The following is a 19,806-nucleotide window of genomic DNA, read 5'->3' as shown; positions in this document are numbered from 1 at the left end:
AGGATTTTTGGAACAATACAGTGATGAAAACAACATAAGCATTGGTAAGTTGAATAATTTTTTCTCCTCGAAGATGTTCTTCTCTGGCATGCATCTTCCCAACCTATTTGAAAATTATCCTGTGCTTGTGCTTAATTTACAGCCTTGAGGCAGAAGGTAGGGCAAATTTGGGCACTGAGCCTGCTACTAAGAACAGTTCTCATGCTACTGGTGTAATGTTTAATTTAGAAGAAGTGATGAGGTACAAATCAGAACAGTAGTTTCAGTAAGCCAGCATTGATACAGGGCTTTACTGGAGACAGTATGCCGGACTGAGATTTCTTTCCCGATAAGTATGTTGCCTACAGCACCAAGCACCAAGCATTACAGTTACAAGAAGGCTAAGTATTGTGGCTCCTTCAAATTCTTTAGTATTACAGACTTAGAAGAGGAATACAGCATTAGAAAAGCCCGTGAGATTGTTTTTTGAGGAGGGTTGGGGTTTTTTTTAGTTTGGTTTGGTTTTGTTTAGAGAGGTTTTTTTTTTTTTCTTTTTTATGTTTTGATTTGGGGTTTTTTTTCGCCTTAGTGTTTATTTTGTTTGTAAAGTCTTTGTTAAATATCTGTTGAGATTGAGTTAGAAATTGTTCAGTAAGAGCTACAGATATGGCAGTAATATTCCAGTAATATTCCAGTAATATTCTTCTTTTTTCATAGTTATGTGCCTTTCTGTGCCATTTCCAAGCCATTTAGATGGGTTCCTTCATTTACAGGGAGACACTAATGTGGGCTGTTCTACAGTTATCTTTAGCTCTTCATTCCTTATGAACCCTTTATTGTCTTAAAAATTAGGCATGGTCAAAGCTTACAGGTGTGCAGTGTGTTTTTGCTAGCCTGTTCACTTTCTACCCTGTGTATGTCTTCCACCACCTTCAGCTTCTTTTTCTTTTTGTCATCAGCTCACATCAGGTTCCCAGAGGGGGAAGGGTAGGGGGTGGGGAAAGCCCAAAACACAATAGAAAGAAAAAATGGAAAGTTGGGGGAAGGGAATATTTACTCTTGTGCTGTTTGAGTCCCTCTAACAAGCTCTCTTTTGCTTTGGTTTTATGTCTGTGTTCTCATCTGAAGCATTGATACCTTCTTCCAAGATGGACAGAATTTGAAAATACAGGAAGAGCTGGAAGGAGGATACATTTGAGAAGCAGCTGCAGCACATAATGCTGTTGAAACACATTAAAGAAAGAGGATGTTCTGAGAGGCTATCATCAAACAAGGAGGAGACAGAGTGCTGCAAAAACATGTTTACTGCATGTTTAGTCCTTCTGAAAATACTGCTAGTACTGCAGCCTTTGTGCTCTGCTGAATGCTAGTAGATACCAGAGAGAACTGACTTTTCCATCTTTAAATGCTGTGCTACCAGGCATTTACTTCATTTTTCACAGATTGTACTGTTACACATGCTTGTTTAAGATACCTTAATTTTTAATTTTCTTACTTACCTGCTGCTTTCCACAGAATGAAAACAATGTACTGGAGTTTTATTATTTGCAGTAAATAAACCATTTGTAAACTTGTCAAAGAGTATTCTGTGTGTTTGTTATGTACTTAGGTACGTGGTACGCAGGAATCATGGGTTTTTTCCTTTAAAAATAATGCTTTCACTGAAAAGTGTGGATATAGTTTTGAAGTTCTTACAGGAAACATTCCTCAGTTTAGCAGCATCATGATGGGTCTATCACTGCTTATGTATGTGGCTTTTGAAATGCCACTGAGATAGACCAGTGTGGATATCCTCAGTGCCGGTGCTGGATCTTGTGTATTTGTAATAGTAACAGGGAAATCTAATAGTAACGGAAATCTGCAGTCTGGCAGACACACTGGTTGCACTTTAGATGCCTTAAAAAGGCAGTCATAATATAATTGCTTAGACAACAGTTGATTATTTCTTCACTGCTGTCCAGATTTGTCCCTCTTGGATTCTAACATTATAAACTGGCAAAGTTACACAGGATCCTTTAAAATGTCTCTTGACTTTGCTTTAGGAAGATACAGTCAGGCAATACCTTTGTATTGTTCAGTGTAACTTTTTAAATTCTTCTTTGACTCAGCATAAGTATCCTTTAACTGCTTTCTGGTTGGCCTGTAAAACCATGGAAAACTTCTCCCTTTGTTTATGTACTGCAGGCTACAGAAGAGTTAAGGCAGTGCTGACATAACCATTCTGTTCAATCTGTATATGGATAGGACCATGATTTTTCCATGCTTCCATCTTTTTGCTAGGTTTTGGTGGTTTTTTTGTTTGTTTGTTTGTTTGTTTGTTTGTTTTTGGTTTTTTTTGTTTGTTTGTTTGGATTTTTATTTGTTTTAGAGTTTCCTGGGGGTTTTTTTACTGTCACTAGATAGAGATCATGGTACTGAAACACTAGCATCAGGGTGTCCTGACAGCACATATTATAATCAGTCCTCACACAAATGTTTGTCTTTTTGTATTGGAGTGTATCTCATATTTGCCCCTGTAGGACTAGGACTATGGTGGGTTGGCATACCACTTTCAGAGAAATGTCATTTGCACATGAAAGTATCATTGCTGCTTCAGGTTGATGATGGTAATGCAGAACTATTCTGCACCATATCTTGGGCTGTAAAACCCAGAACAGCCATTTTGCAGTGTTAAGTCACAGAAAAATGCACAATTAAAAAATGCTATCCGTGTGTTCCCCCATGTTTGTAGTGCTTTTACCACATATGTTCATTCCATCCACATTAAGTACTGTCATGTTTTCTCTGAAGCAGATTCAGGAGTACTGATGATTCTAGCGCAATAGAGAACCAGAAAGGCTAAACAGTTCTGAACCATCATGGGATGATGAAAATGGAGTTGTCAGTTCTATCACAGTTCCTGCCAGCTGATGTCCCCCTAAGCATCCTTCATTACATTCCTACAAGCCAGTATAGAAGCTATTGCCTCAGAGTCATCTTGCAGCTAAATCATAGGAAAATGTACATGCCAGTGGTCTGGCAGTAAAGTCCAGCAAAATTAGCCAGTGCAAATGGGGCCCTAGGTGAAGCTGTAAAGCTCATGTGGCTTTGCAGCAGGATTTCTCTGTTCTATTCATCTTTATCCTTTTGCAGGGCCAGAAGAGGCTGTGTTTATTGCATTTGCATTTTGGAATTATATATCTCCCACTGTAGTCACGATTAGATTTGTCAATATATTAGTTTTATATGAAAATAATTTTCTTGTATAAGTCATAGTCTAGTTGACAGTTATTTTGCTACTTGGAACTTCATAGTTTTCAGTGATAATTTGAAGTAGTGAGTTTGCTGAAGTTTATGTTTAAATATTGAGTATAATGTAGTTTGAAAGAACATGAAGATAATGAAATGTGTTTACTTATATAGAAAAAAATGTAAGAAAAAATGTAAGGCTATAGAAATCACTTTCAGATAAAAAATTAAGGGTTCCGCATAGCAGAAATAAGTTTCTGGCTTTTGGACCAGCAGTGTTGTCTCCCTTCAGGAGAAAATTCAAGTGCTTTAATGTCTTACATTTTGATGTCTTACATGTTCTTGACATTTTCTCTGTTGCATCCATTCCAGTGCATCTTGGAATGAGTGGCACAACAGTGAATGCAACAAAACCGCACCTCTGAAAGTTCATGTGTATTGGTTATGGTTCTAGGATTTCTTTCTTATGCAGATCTTTTTCTCTGCATATATTTTTAAGATGTTTTATTTTCATACAGATATACCACAAATGAGACCAAAGCCACACTACGTAATAGTTAAGAAAGATGCTGAAACCAATGAGGCAATCTATTGCACAAAGGAACCTTTCATTAAGGCTCGTGTTATTGTCATTCGATGGTTGGTGTCTTTCTGGCTTGAGCCAAAACCTCATACAGGGCCTCATATTCCTGGGATGGAAGGTGAAAATGTGCCAAAGAATATTCAGGTAAAACCAAATACACAAAACTATATTTGTTTTCATGTTTTTTGGTTTAATTGTTATGTCAGCAGTATGCTCTCCTCCAATAATTACGACTAATGAAAAGTTAAAAAAAAAAGTAATTTTTAAACAAATTCTATGTTTATTAATTCCATTTGAAAGTACCTGCAATGCTGCTTTCTTTTTTCAAATTTTGTGATTTGTTTTTAATCAGCTGGACATTAGAAGCCTTAAAATGCAGTAAATCCTTTTGTTTGTTTGTTTTTCTTTAATTCTTTGTGCTGTTTAAATTATACTTAAATTGTATTGATTTATTGCTGTACTAAAAATGAACTATGGAATATTTTAATTTTTTTTTTCAGAGAGCAGCTGCTAGCATGGCTTCAAGGGAGGACAGCAAAAATGACAGTACTGATAAGCAGGATAGAAATGCAGAACCAGAACAATCTCATTCTAATACAAGTACTCTAACAGAGAGAGAACCAAGTTCTTCCAGCCTCTGCAGTATTGATGAAGAGCATTTAACTGATATTGAAATTGTCCGGAAAGTCTTCTCTTCTAAAAGAAACAATGTTAATTTTCTAACTGAGATTTTTCGACAGGTAAAAAACTCACTTTAGAATGCAAGAATCTTGATTATTATATTGCATATTTTTATAATGTCATGGTTTTCTTTCAAGAGCACTTGTTAAGCAGAACAAGTTACAGGTTTTTTCCGTCATCCTGCCTTCAAAAATCAAAAAGCCAACATTCTGAAATACTTTCTCTGTAGAATACCCCTAGTTCCTAATTTTTCTAATTTTATATCTTTAACAACCAGTTTAGCAACATTTAACTTGGACTTCACAGTTCCCCTTAGACAAGAATGTTTAATCTTTTCATACATCAACACTGTAGGTATTAAAACTCACCGCCAACCACATTAACATAAGCCTCCTGTGGGAGTCTGCAGCTGTTACAGAGCTGTTCTAGGAGCATATGAATGTCCTTACCTTGATAGTGTTCATCAGAAGAGTAGGACAGATGGCTATAAAAGGTAGCAGCTTGACTGTTTCTGACTTCACTGGAACCAGAAATGTTAGCTGAGCATACTCAGAATAGTATTTCTCTACTGGAAACTATTAAAACAAATTTAAACTGAGAACATATGCCAGAATATGGAGTCTTTATTAATAGTAACTTAAGAGTTCAGTGTGGGAGAATAGAATAAGATAAACTTTCTTTATGGCCCATGCTATAGATCAAAAGACAAACAGATTTCTGAATAATAGTAAAGAAAGATATACTAAGTTTCAAGTTAAATGCACAACACTAATTGCTTTAAACAGCAGAAAGCTGAACATTTTAAAACTTGTTTATCTGGATGAAGTAAATATTTTTGAATGAGGCAAGTAAATGTCAGAAGCTTATCCACATCCCTTGTAGTCAAGAGCTTGGACACATTACTGAAGGACATAGCAGAGTTTTCCAAATTCAGCTGACAGTCAAGGGTTTACAGAGTCTGAGGCATTGAATGTAGAATATAAATTATCAATGGTCTACTTTTCACTGTCCCCACAGTTAAAAGAAGCAAAGACAATTTTCTTCATTCTTTTCAAAAGTCAATCTGTGAGTTTATGTAGATTATTTGTATTTCATGTGCAATTATGAAATCTTATTTACATCATTATTTAGCCAGGAGTTTTCAGTGTAAATTAATTTCTAATACACAAGATGTTTGTAATGTTTCTAAAACATGAGGACAAAGTTATTCCTATCAAGAGGAGGTTTCGGTGGTACTGAGTGGTGGAAAGATTGTCTGTATAGAACAAGTTTTATGCATTTTAGACTTGAGGGTACAAAAAATGTGTATGGACTTGCAGGAGAATGTTAGACTTGATGAGGAAGTATATGACTGTACTTGTCAGTTTAATCCTGTAACACACAGCTGAATTCTTTTTAGTGTGATGATGGTATGAAATCTCTGTTTCCAGAGTGAACATACTACCTGTGTTAAGTGGGCCCTCCTTAAAGATATGGGCAACTGGTTTTCATCAGTCACAGCTCAGACCCTGTAAAACTGGGTGTTAGTGTAGTTTATCTGTTCTCCTGAATTTATAATGAGGGCATCATGGTCTTTGGTAAGTGTATTTGTAGTTAGTTAAAATCTGACTAATGTTAAAAGTTTCTGGTCTATGACTAGTTGTTACCAGCACAGCCAATACAGAAAACCTTCTGAAGAGAGCGCTGATCAGCCATCACACCAACTCAAATGCATGAGTTTTAGAAACAATAATCCTGAAATCTTTTCAGGGAGTAATTCACTTTAAGGATATTGTTTTGTAAAATCTTAATTAGCTAAAAATAAGATAGAAGACTACCAGTGTTGTGTGTCACTTGATTTTTTCTCAGTCATTTAGAGCTGGTTTAATTCCACTTTTCCAAATCCTCTGAATGGAAGATGTTGGAAAAGAAACTTCTGCTCATTCGTTTTACGTATTTTGATGGGTGTTTGGTTCAGCAGGCTAGGTGCTAACTAGATACGCCCATATGGATTCTTAATCTCTTTCAAAGTACTTCTTGATAAGCTTTAAATTTAAGTTTAAATCTGGGGGTTTTTTCATGTTTTCAGTTTACATATGAAGAAAGTGAGCAGACATTTAGGTTTGGTAATAGTTTGAATAGTTTGAATACAGGGATCCAACAGTGGCTTTTTCCACCTTTATCTCTTAGAACTTACACATTATAGAGCCCAACTTATTTCAAATATTGTAACAGTGGGTTTTTTTTCTTTCTTTTTCTACTTGCAGGCATTTCTGTTGCCGATATGTGAAGCAGCTGCTATGAGGAAGGTGGTGAAGGTATATCAAGAATGGATTCAACAGGAAGACAAACCTTTATTTATGAAAGAACCTGAAGAAATAATGCAGTGCACAGCTGTAGATTGTGATGAAAATGTTGACCATAATTCTTCAGAGAAAGGAAAAGAAAGAGAAGAGGTAAAATATTATTGGTTAATATTTGTGCATTAATCTGCCAGTAGACAGAGACATGGCTTCCTTGACAGTTTATTGGTGGTTTTCTTTGGTGTCAGAGCATTTATTGGGGAAAATCAATGGTAAAACACTGTATAGATGAGCTACCAATTTTATCCATTATCTGTAGCTTTTAATGTGCTTAGTTCAATTTAAAATTTCATATCATTTTATGAACTGTTTTCAAGATGTGGATTATACAGTATGCCAGCTATCAACTGTGTAAAAATTCTATACAAATAAAAGGGTGACAAAAATAGTAGTTACTTCATTCAGTTACTTAAGATAATTGCTCCAAGCCTCATGAAATATTGTTGTGTCTCAGGTGCATTTGTCTGCTGTTGTTTATTATTTAGTACCTATTATATCTTTTTCCCTTTAATACAAAGCCAAAATACTTGTCTAAAACTCTGTGGAATTTTAAGAAAAAATATTTTTCAGGAAAAAGGGATGAACTCCAGTCATGGAGTTAGAAATTCAAACTGGGCAAGAAATGGCTGTTATGAAGACGCTTTGCATAAAACATCTGAAATTGATTCTGAAGAACAAAATGTACGAGCTGGAGTGCAGTCAGTATTGCAGGTATGAAACAGACTTGGTATTTAATTTTATCTAAATTATCTATCTGAAATTACCCAAAATTCTTGTTATCAGCACATAAAGAGTGGAATGTAGTGCAATACTTCTGCCAGGGAATCCTATGCATCTCTAAAGTATCTCTAAATTTTAAAAATATTTTCTATGCAACAAGTATGATGATAAAGGTTAGACTGGTTCACTATATCTTTATTGACCTGAAGTAGGACAATGTATAGACCAGTGCTGGGTAACCCAATTAAAAAAATTTTATTTTGCATTGGAACATGCATTCTCCTCTGCATTGTATTAGAGAAAAAATAATCCTCGTGCTACGGCAACATCTTCAAATAAATATAATTAAGCTTTTATGAGAGTATTTAGAGGCTTTTTGCTTTTACGCTATTGGTCACAAAAGCCAAAACATCCAGTCCTGTAGTTTTCCAGTCCTATTAATAAGGTATACAGGGATATTTTTTCATCTTTTTCTGAATTTACAGCACATTTGAAAAGTTTACTGAGGCACCATAACTTTCTGGTGATATCATTAAGGAAAGCATAAGTTGCAGTTGTGCCCTAACATAAGTTTTTTAATAGCTTCTAGGCAGTTTGACAGGGTAGAAATCATGTTAATTTCAAATGTTTAGCAAAGTGCTTCACTGAAGATGAAGCTATGGAAAATTGTGAGGGTATAATTTGAGGGTCTTTGAAATGCTCTTATGGTTATAAAGTATGTGCATTTTATGTATATGTGTATGCACATAAATTCATATAGGTGGGTATATTACTGTAGCCTCCATAATATTCTTATATCCAGCAGAAAATTGATTCTGAACAAAATAAAATAATGTGCACTTGCCACTTTACTGTGTTCACTTCTACTGTGTGTGACCATGCTAAGTAAAACTCACTTTTACTACAGCTTGAATAATTTTAGGAATAGTTTTCTTTTTTACTGTACACTGTTGTACATACAAATAAACTCTGTAATTGAAATCACTTTTAAATTCAAATACATTAAAATAATTTAAGCTTCATAATCTTTGTTTTCAACAACATTTTAGAATATGAAGTGTTACTGAGAAAAGAAATACGAAGTATCTGTGTCTGTTTGCAATATACTACTAAGGCTTACACATCTGACAATGTCTTGAAGTTTATCCATGTTGAAGTTTTTTTAGATAAAGGTTCCTTTGACTACCAAATATCTCTTTATTTTTTTTTTTAGCCTGAAACAGAGTCAAGACATCATTCTAACCCAGTACCATGTCTTATTTTGAGAGATTTCCTGACCTGGAACCACATTTGATTTTCCCTGTGAAATCAATAATCCAATACTTCTGTCTTGAGTTTTTTTCCCATTTAATGCTTGCATAGACTTATTTCTAGGCATTTAGAGTAGGTTAGGTTCATTAGTTAAGGCTAGTGAATGTAAAAGTGCATACTAATAGTTTCTAATTATTAAAAATCCAAAGCTTTCAGTAGAGGGAAGTTATGGCTTAAGTACCAATGACTTCCTGTACATGTAAAAAAAAAATAAAAAATCTAGGTCTGAGATTCGAGTGCTTTCTAAACTTACATAAAAATATAGTAACACTTCAGTAACTGCTTCTGTAGCTCCTACAGTGTCCCTGCCTACTTTTTTTCATAATTTTAATTCTGAAGGCCCTAATTTACTGCCCACTGAAGTCAGTCACTTTCAGGAACATGTTCAGTTTCCTACTTTTGGTAAGCCTTACTGATCCCAATGGGATGAATGCTTTAGTTTCCCAGAACATAATACAGGCTGTGTCATGCTGAAGCACACACAGTCTACCAGGACTATTTCAACTGGTTTCCCATATATTGTACTAGTCAGTTCCTGGCTTAGAGGTGGAACTTCTGTGCAGTGCACTTCTTACTGGGACATTTTTGTCCATTATATTAAACTAATCATATGAGTAGTTTGTTGAATCATCTATGAGAACAAAAATATACAAATAAATTTTGTAGAAAAAATGGGAAAAGATCAGTCTCATTGTTGCTTAATCATTACTTCAAAGTGACATATTTAAACATGCACTTCTGTGTGCATCTGCAACCTTTTCTTATAAAGATTTTCTGTTATAGATTTTTTTCTTCCTGGTTCTACCAACTGAATTGCTGAAAACATCAAAGTGTTTCAGGATCACAGCACCCTCTCTTTTCTGTTTACAGGTTTTTATAATAAATTCTTCAAATATATTTTTTCTTGAACCTGCGAATGAATTTAAAGCTCTGCTGGATGAACACACTGATATGTGCAAACGCGTTCTCAATATCTACCGCCACATGGTAGTCCAAGTGACTATGGACAAGAAGACATGGTAAAATGCTAATGCTTTTATCTTAGATTATTAGTTCACAGCACAAATGTGAAAATTTACTTGGTAATAAACACTGTAGAGTGGTATTGGTTATATGAACCAGTTCCTCTAAATCAGTAAATACACAAACTTGAACACCACAGACAACTTGGCACAGGGGAAGTTATCTACTTTCTTAAAGCTTCTAGTAAGCTCCTGGTTAATTTGTGGCAGCTTAGACCTCAGTGCAAAAAGACTAATCTGGGATATACAGATTGATATTAAGGAGCTACTGATGATTTTTTGCAGGGCATTTTGCCCATGTATCAAAGCATTAAAATATTGAAACATATGAAGCTTCACAGCCTTATTTAAAAATAAACACAAAAGCCCCAGACAGGCATGGATAATTATTACAATCAGATGTGTGTTGTTCTTGACCTGTAATTGTATACAGGAGTCTGTGTACCGTGTAACTGTGTCGCACCTTTCCACTTCTTACAGTGCCTAGCAGGTATAAAAGACCCTGCTTTAAAGGAATTTCTGTTATTTCCCATTCCTTTAAATAGTAGTCTGTGATCAGGTACTATATTGCCACTATTCTCCATTGCAAGGAAGAAGTAGCAAGGGGATTTCAAATGTCTGATTTATTCAATTTTATCTTGACTTTATCTTCAATCTGTCCTGAACTCTGGGTAAGTAAAGCTGGCACTATGTGTCATGTAAAGCTTGTCTCCTCTTCTGAGGATCCAATTTAGCTGGCCACTGGGAAATTTGGGAGTGATAATAGTAAACAGATTCTACTAGATTGGTATTTTCCTTCCCAGTTTCGCATCAGTGTAAAGAAGTGACTGTAGATCACAATGGCAAAGATTGTGCCACACAAAATAATTGGTGAAGTATGTTAATGATAATATAAAATTACAAAACCTGTAATTACTGGAAAAAGAAAAAGCTCAGATTGAAAATACAGTTAAAATTTTCCCTCTAATTTCAGGCCATTGAAGATGATAGCAGTTGAATTACTTGGAAGAAAATATTACAGTGCAACAGGGATTCCTCACTTTTAAGTGTAAAAAAAGATCAGAATAATTTCTTTTGCAATAACCAAGTTAGGCTCTTTGTAATCATTATGACATTTTTGGAATGTGTTTGAGCAAATAAGGCTTGATTATTACTTTTAAAAATGCCTTTAAATACTTTTAAAAATAATGTATATACAGAGGTATAACAAAATGGTAACTCTTAAGTTTAATACTGTTTTGCAGGGAGCAGATGCTACTTGTGCTGCTCAGGGTAACTGAATCTGTGCTGAAAATACCACCCCAAACTTTCTTGCAGTATCAAGGAAGAAAAAACTCCACTTTAGCTGGAAGACTTGCAGGACCTCTTTTCCAGGCAAGTAAACATAAATTCACTTGAATTAATTTAGCCTAATTTTCATTAATAGATTGGATACAGCAACCACTGTTGGCTAGTTTGTCATCTTTTATCACTGGTATGTTACCCAGATAATGTGAATAGTGTGGGTCAAAGAGCTGGTTACATTTGTTACTTTCTGTCTTATATTTTAATGACACTGTGACAAGAGTATTTCAGGTACTGTAAAATTCAAGAATTGTTGAGTTGTAATAACTGGCAAAGATAACTGGCAGTGTGGGCGGTTTTAGTCTGCTGCCATAGCAAAATTAGTTCAAGTCAGCAGGAAATCTTCTGTTACCCATGCCTAACTGATGGATCTTTTTATTTCCTAGAGAATTCTGTAATTACTTACAGAAAGCTGTAGCAAATATTTTCAAAGTCGATAGTTGCAAAGTGCTGTTGTGGTGTGTCTCAGTGACTAGGATCTATAGAGTCTCCAGTTACTTTAGCAGAACAAAAAAGAATACACAAATAATGGGTCAAACCAGTTGTTCCTATATCTACGTCAGAGCTCTGTGTTAACACTTGATAATTCATTAAAAGTCTGTATGTATTGGTGAGGAAAAGAATGTCAGGACTGCACAGAAATTTCTGTGGCAGTTTGAAGTTTTCTTTGAAATAGTAACATATGAATGTTGTCAGCTAATGCTCACAATCCAACTTTTCTCTGTTCTTTTAGACTCTTATAGTAGCTTGGATCAAAGCAAATCTAAATGTGTACATTTCTCGAGAACTTTGGGATGACTTGCTGTCTGTAATGTCATCACTGACATACTGGGAAGAGCTGGCCACTGAGTGGTCACTGACAATGGAGACACTTACTAAAGTATTAGCTAGAAACTTGTATAGCCTGGACCTCAGTGACCTGCCCCTGGATAAATTAAGTGAGCAGAAGCAGAAAAAACACAAAGGCAAAGGTAAGACAACACTGTATGTACGTCATTTGAATTTGAGCTGGTGTTGGGCACAGGATAATTGTGGTCTCACTTTTTTTATATACTTCATTAGGCATCTCTGTCACCTGAAATAACCCTGTTTCTTTAAGGAAAATCTGCTTTTTAGAACTGCCACAACATGATCATGTTATTTATGCAAATAGGCACATATGGAATGTAGTTCTTAAAAGTGTATTGAATTTAAACTAAAATGTTACACCATAGTGGGTTACGCCTTTCTCCTTTTAGCAAAGAAATTAAATAGTTGAGTCCCAGTCATAACTTCTTGAAAATAACAAACACTATTCAGCTGGTGAAAACTCAGCCATTGCAAGCACAATTGGAATATTGGTCATGAAATGTTAAAAGATGAAATGTAAAGTGACATAGCTTTGTTTGGTACTAATTGATCACTAGCCCTTTGTGAAGACAGGTTTGGTCACGATGAGAGCTTGTGGGCTACATAAGAGAAAGTATAGCTTAATAATCCATGAGTGGTACCCGTTTTTAAACTGATTCCTAAAAAATGCATAAATACTCTGTAAGACATAATATGGGGAGAGGAAGTGGCTGCTTACAATGGCACAGTTGTGGAATTGATAAGGGACAGGATGTTTGTCCTCCTGGATAGAGGTCTGGATTGAAAGTTTCAAAACCTGGGTCGTTTTCTTGGTTTGAAGACAGACCTTCTGCTTCGTTTCCACTTTTGTAAAACGTGGATAATGTTCTCCTTTAAAAACTGCATTGTGATCTAATAGTGAGTGGCAGGATTATATTTAGGGTGTGTAACAAAGATGTAAAAACATGTTATTTTTAGGCTGCTTTTTATCTCTTCAGTCAAACCTGCGGGAAGGTGTTTCCTAGTGCTATCTTAAGGTTTGTCAGTGAGAAGCAACCTATGTGGATTCCCTCTCTTAAAGAAGATGTTACTATAGCTTTTTTTTGCTAAAAATATTTCTTCTGTGAATACTTCTGTGCCTCATCTTAAGCAGAGTCATTATTCAGCATTTTGTTTTGGTTTCTGCTCTGTGATAACTGGGCAGAAATACATCTCTCTGTAGTTGCCCTTGAGAGGTCGTTCCAGACCATGCATTTTTTGTTTTCCTGTACTACACAGCTTTCTTCTTTTTTGTACTAAAAATACACAGCTTAAACAAAACAAACAAAAACAAATGCCAAGAAAACAAACAAACAGAACCCCCAAAACAAAACCAAACACCCCCCCCAAAACAAAACAAAAAACAAAAAAAAACAAAACAGCAAAAAAGGACCAGTCTAGCATAGGATAAGAATGTGTACAGTTATTTGAATATATACTTTCAAAAGCGTTTTGAATCATCTGAGCAACACGAGGAAAGTTTATGTTAACCTTCAGTGACAAAAGTTTCAGAGAAAGCCTCCATTGCTAAATGTTAGTTGCAGAGTCAAGTCCAGCTTTAGAATTAAATGATGCCAAATTTTTTTGCCCCTGTTTGTTTGCTAATAATAATGAACATGTTGGACTAGAGCTCTCTTTTTCCAAAGAGATGCCCCTTTAATGATTGTAATTGTGTCAGTTTGGATTATTAATGAGCTCAATCTGGATAAGGAAATACATTGCAAATATTCTTTGCTTCACTTTTTTTTTTTTTTTTTACATCTAGCTGTTTTTGATAGCTCCTCATATGAGCTTTATTTACTTCAATATAAATGTCAAATCTGAATTTGTTTCATCCTTATCTTACTATAGGATTTTCTGTCAATTTCCAAAGTTCTCTGAGCCTATCATCCAATCTTTTTTTTGCTTTTGCATTTTGTGTAAAATTATGTTATCCTTATTTCATGTTCCTCAATGTTGCAAAATTATTTGGAAACCTGTGCCCCCAGTATTAATGTTTTGAAATGTATTAATTTGTGTATCTTATCTGATAGGAGCAGCAAAGGAAAAGTTACATGTAGTATCAGACTACAACCTGTGTAAGCCTATTTTTTCAGAAAAGAAAATGACAGTAGTTTAATAGCACCAACATTTCTGAAAAAGTTTGACTATCTCTCAGAGTTAGTGCTGGCTGAGCTTTTGAATTCATACTTACTTTGGTAACTTAATTTATTCCATCCAGCTTTAAAGTTTTTTGAACAAACACATCTATCATCTGGTGAAAGCAGAATAGAAGTGAGTAGATTTGCAATTTTACTTTTGCAGGAGTTGGGCATGAATTCCCAAAGTCTTCTGTTGATAAGTCCTTTTCCAGAGGCTGGAGCCGTGACCAGCCTGGCCAGGCACCCATGCGGCAGCGCAGTGCTACGACCACCGGCTCTCCGGGAACAGAAAAGGCAAGGAGCATCGTGCGCCAGAAAACTGTTGGTAAGTGGCTGTAAGAGCTGGTGAAAGGGACATTTGAGAAAGGCTAAGGAATTAATAGCTGACTTCTGTAGCAATGTGGATAGCTTCTTTCCACAAAGGTGTGCTATCTAGAATGATTTGCACATTAGTTAAAGCATAAATTATGCAGCTTTATGTGCTTTGAGGGTAGCTGAATGGATCGTGTTTACTAGAATTACAGTTATTGTAAATGAAAGTAATGCATTTGCTATATTAATTCTTAATGAATTTGATCACATTAAGCTGGATTGGAAAATAGTACTATGTATATGAAGGAGAAAAAAGCTGGAGCTGTTTGAGCTATGGTGCTGATAGGTGGGTAAGAGAAGATTTCTTAAGTGTGTGTTTTCATACACTGCACAAGATGGGTTGAGTATTTTCAAACCATGCAAAGGAAAGTGGGGAAAAATATTCATAAGTCTGCATAGTTTATTAAATGTGCTGTCTTTTACTATACCTGAATATTGCAGTAATGAAAGATTGAAAGATGTGTGCAATTCTCCATTTCTGAAGTCACCTATTTCTGAATTTTATTACTTGCAGATACTCTTTGCTGTGTTATTAATGAGTTATACTGAACAATGCTTTAGGTGATCTCTTCAAAAGAAGACTTATTTTGTTCATATGATTTTCCTAGACTATGTTAACAGGAACTGGACTACAAATTTCTTTACTCTTATCTCATCTTGGTGATCTCAGTGCTATTGCTTACTTGAAGGAAAGTTAAGCTGGTTCTAATTTTGTATTTAAAGAAGAACCTCTTAAAGACTATCTCTTACTTTTTTGCTATCGTTACAGTAGTAGTAGCTTTGGTCATTGTGTGGTTGCTTCATTGATACTTCTTGGAAGTAGGTACATTCTGACACAATTTTAAAAATTTGGGATGTATATCAGCAGTTGAATATATAATTGTGCTACCTTTTCAGAAATTAATATTTTCTTTCTTTTTCCAAAAATCTTTGAAGTTAACATCTTTAAGTCACAGAGGTTATTTAGACAAAGTTTCTATTTGACTATTCCTCAAAATTCTCCATTTTAAATTTTTTTCTCTCCTAAGGCTCTTATGTGGGAGAATTAATTGTGCTGTAAGACATACAGAAATGAGAGAAAATGAAGTCCCTACTCCACAATTTCCTGTCATTTTTGCACATTCAAATGCTACACAGCTTTTCCTGTATCTCATGCTGACAGCACCTAGTTTTCCTCATGGATCACAGATACTTAAAATGTAATTTCTGCTTCTCTGTAGTCTGTGATTAAGTGTAATGGTGGTTTTGTTTTAAATCTTAATTGTCTTAACAAGATGAAGCTCATGTTAAAATTTCTCCTTCACAAATTGTTAATATTTCAGATATTCTGTCAGAAGGTTATGTTGTTTGGTCAATTTATTAATGCTTTTGTTTTGCCACAATTTGAAAGATGGCTATTTATATGATGTTAGCCTTGAAATGACTGGAATTTTTCCTAATCAAGCTGTATATTGACCTGATTAGCAGCAAAGTAATCTGATTTTGGTTTCACTGCACTTTAGCTTCCATGTTTTTGTTCCTTTCCTTCAATTATCTTACATATTTGATATCAATAAGCCAAGTTTGCATTACTGCAACCAGTTAAAATTTCAACTCTATTCATGTTACAGAAGACCAACTGTGGACAAGCATCCCAGCATTGCTAGAATGATTTTAAAAGATGATAAATCCAAAAAGAGTTCCCGGAACCAGAATCCCAAACTCCTTAGTTTTTTTAGATGTTAATGAGGAAAATGTTACTAAATGTTACATGTATCTTAACTGCCTGAAAATAGTTGTTTGTTACTGCCTCTCTGGTCTGCAAAGAGAGCTGTTCAGCTGCTTCTTAATCTGTGCCATAAATCCAGGGTCAAATAATAAAAAAATGATCGCAATAAGGAAAATCTAGAACACTTTGCTGGTCAGATCTCCAGTTTATCATTAGGTTTGCAGGCTAAGTCTGGAATTGAGTCAGACCTTAAATATGTTGCATGATATGTGATTTGTATTACATTCCCTTTGATTGTGAGTAATATATACTCTTAATATCTGAATAGGGGGGATGTGCATGTTGAATATTTTATGGTAAGAAAAAGCTGGAGTTTCTTTTTCATCTGTTTTATGTTGTACACATTTTTGTGTACATCTTTGCACCTCTATTTTTTCAGCCATCATCATGCCAGCACACATTTATTGCTGCACCAAATATGTGTGTGTGAGTGTTACTCACGTAAAAAATCAAAGCTGTTTTGATATGCAGTGTGTACATTTTTAGCTTAAGCTTATTTAAAATAATTTTTGAAAAGGGCCTTTCAGCATAGTATGCATACGGGTTGAAAAATCTGTAAGGTTAGATACAAGAGTTTTGGCTTAGGCAGCAGGTTCTGGTCCTATAAAAATATTGTGTCAGAAAGAATTTACTCACCTATTGTTCTGCTTTTGTATAGACAATAGTGGAAGGTTATAAACTATCAAATATCTACATGTTCTGATATTGTCTGCCTCCACCTAACTGTTAAATTGAATGCAATATGGTGGAAAAAAAATCCAGTCAAATTAAAAGGAACACTTTATGTCAAGATTTGTAATCAACACAGTAACCAATATCAAAAGCTTTATTTATTTAGAATAATTTAGCCTGGAAAAGATCCTTAATATTTACTATGTGGTTTTTATTTTTTCTCTTGCCTACATTCATTGTAAGATTCACAGTGATGAATGTAATGCATCTAACTGTAACTATATCCTGAATTTTATTACTGCGTCTCTTAATCAAACTGATACTAAAGCCTTACACATAACTGCCTTTTAAAAAAAAGTTTCTGTCATACAAAGTTTACTAGAGCATTCAGTCTTAAAAGGATTGTCTTTCTGAATTGTTTTTCAAACTGAATTTAAGACTCCACTTAAGTTGTGCTGCATTTGTCAAATGTATTTTCTGCTCAATGTGACCTACCCAGGTTATCTGCATGTTGTTGTTATTGGCAGTAATTCTTTAACCTGGTTTTGAAGTGTGATGTGCTCAACTTTCACTGCACTCCATTCACGTACATTTGATTCCCATGCAGATCAGGAGCACTAAGATCCTAAGTCTATATTCCGTGTTGTTTTGAAAATATATAGAGAAAAATTCAGACTGATTAAGTATTGCAGTGACAATATTTATGCTAGATACTCTGAATTTTCCTTAATGAATTCTATCAGCAATGATTTTAAAACAAGTTAGCAAATTTACAACAGTATGAAACTAAGCTACTTGAAACATAGAATATTACTTTTTTAAGAACTTCCAGAGTACTTTGAGGTTGAATGCAGTATTAGTTCTTGCTGTGTGTTGCTCTGACAGAGAAAAGCAAATGTCAAAGATTCATTTAAATCTATTAGAAAAGCTGCAGATATAACCTTGATTGTAATACCACAATTCTTATGTACATCTTTTATTCTGTAGGACTGTTGGCAGGATGTGAGATATGAAAACATGAATAAACATCAGTTTGGCAAGATTTATCCAGTATCAATTAAAAGCCAGACTCCATGGATAAAAAAATTAATGCTTTTCTTAGTTAAAACGTTTCACTTCAGTAATTTCATTTTTAATGTGGAACTATAACAAGCTGTATTGCAAATTTCTCCACACAGAACTGATCATTTCTCCTTATGATTTTGAATCTCTTTTGGAGAACATGAATTCAAGAGTATGGGCATATGTGTGATACATATGTGTGATGCATTTTCAGGAGAAAATCAAAGGAAACTAGAAAAATACAAATGTAGTACAAGTTACTTTTCCTGCTAAAAAAATCAAATTCAGAGTTCTTGTGGAGTAACTTTAACTTTGATTTTTCAACCCCTGATGCAGTGGGAAAATGTGTTAATTAGCTTCTTGATTTCAAATGCAAAATCTCTGTAATCGTCATAATAAAGGCATTGTTGCTGCTTTACATAAAAGTTGAAAACTCAGAATGTCTTATGTGTCCACTGATTTTTTCTTTCTTACAGCTCTGCCAATATCTGCCGTGCTGAAATGTTTTAATTTTTGAACTTTCTTCCTTTTTATCTTTGTTTTCTCTGTTGCTGCTTTTTCTGTGACACAAGCCTTTCATTATAGTCACTCTTCTTTTTTCCTTCCCCACTTCTTTCTTTTCCTTTTTAAAGCCATGAGAAGCCGATCCATTGGTGAATGTGCTCTGCCATCGGCCTATATACGCAGTGCTAAAAGTGCTCCTGTTCTGATCCATACTTCCAAACCCTTCTTGCCTGATATTGTTCTCACTCCCCTTTCTGATGAGCTTTCAGGTAGTGCCACCTCTGCTAATTTCTGCACCCCCTTTGTCACTTTTTTAAACCTTCTGCTTTCAAATTCTGCTAAACCATTAAATTTTTCAAAGTAAAAATACTTTGGGGATGGTGGGAGAGGGGAAGAGATTAAGAATTAATATTTTGAGTTTTGTAAGATACCATGCTATTTTACAATTCATTCTGGAACTGTTAGAAGTTAGTGCTGTGCCAATGTTTATTATCATAAAAGAGAAAATTTGAGAAATCTTTCCGCTTTTCCAATTTATTGGTAAGCAGCAATACCATATCTGTCTACAACTAATCTAAAATTTTTATTTTGGATGAGTGAGGGAGGGAAAGGAAGAAATTTTACTTTAATTTGCCATTTACATCTTTCTGTGTAAATTTTTTTAATTCAGTGTCATAGATGTTGTGTGAACAACCATGATGATACACTAGCTCCCATGAAAAAAGAATATGGTATCATATAATATCCTTTAGAGTATTCCTGTTTTTCATTACTATATAAAAACATGAAAAAAAATCTGTAGTGTGGAATTCTCAAGTGTGATGTTTTGGTGTTATTTTCCAAATGATCCATTTTTTAGGATTGTGGTTTCTTCAACATTGTTTGGTCCAGCAGGGTGGTTGGCTACAAGTTGGACCGTGGCTTACTTTGGATACTTTTCTTTGAACAAATAGATTAAACAACTAGAATTAGCATAGACTTCTAAAATACATGTTTTCAGATAAATTAATTTTTTCCAGATATTGCATAGGTATAAATTTGTAATTTGTTAAGGCTGACTATGCCTTTGTATCAATGAGTGGAAAAAAAAAATGAAGGCACAGTGGGAGGACTATATATAGTCAAAATGGCATACAAATATAAGGACTTCATGACAATAATATTTTTATGGAAGATTTTTTTTTCTTTTCTGTCTCTCCTGCGTGTCTTT

General features: G+C 34.7%; 1 protein-coding gene across 14 annotated transcripts in view; it reads left to right on the top strand.

The window, feature by feature from the left end:
- RALGAPA1 (Ral GTPase activating protein catalytic subunit alpha 1) overlaps nucleotides 1-19,806 on the top strand; it is a 132,373-nt gene that overhangs the window by 20,824 nt on the left and 91,743 nt on the right. For 11 of the 14 annotated variants that reach the window (XR_008508448.1, XR_008508447.1, XM_036384011.2 and 8 more), the window contains exons 9-17: nucleotides 3,726-3,934; nucleotides 4,291-4,530; nucleotides 6,718-6,906; nucleotides 7,384-7,524; nucleotides 9,715-9,863; nucleotides 11,111-11,240; nucleotides 11,944-12,181; nucleotides 14,382-14,543; nucleotides 18,725-18,865. Coding sequence is in view for 12 of the 14 variants with exons in the window: in XM_036384011.2 (XP_036239904.1) it covers nucleotides 3,726-3,934; nucleotides 4,291-4,530; nucleotides 6,718-6,906; nucleotides 7,384-7,524; nucleotides 9,715-9,863; nucleotides 11,111-11,240; nucleotides 11,944-12,181; nucleotides 14,382-14,543; nucleotides 18,725-18,865 (1,599 nt within the window). In the remaining 2 variants the exon portion in view is untranslated. The remainder of the gene's footprint in view (nucleotides 1-3,725; nucleotides 3,935-4,290; nucleotides 4,531-6,717; nucleotides 6,907-7,383; nucleotides 7,525-9,714; nucleotides 9,864-11,110; nucleotides 11,241-11,943; nucleotides 12,182-14,381; nucleotides 14,544-18,724; nucleotides 18,866-19,806) is intronic. The other 3 variants (XM_036384014.2, XM_036384012.2, XM_036384002.2) reach the window with 1 other exon arrangement.

Source organism: Molothrus ater, chromosome 6, assembly GCF_012460135.2.
Source record: "Molothrus ater isolate BHLD 08-10-18 breed brown headed cowbird chromosome 6, BPBGC_Mater_1.1, whole genome shotgun sequence".
Taxonomy (NCBI): domain Eukaryota; kingdom Metazoa; phylum Chordata; class Aves; order Passeriformes; family Icteridae; genus Molothrus; species Molothrus ater.
This window is presented reverse-complemented; position numbering and strand designations above follow the sequence as displayed.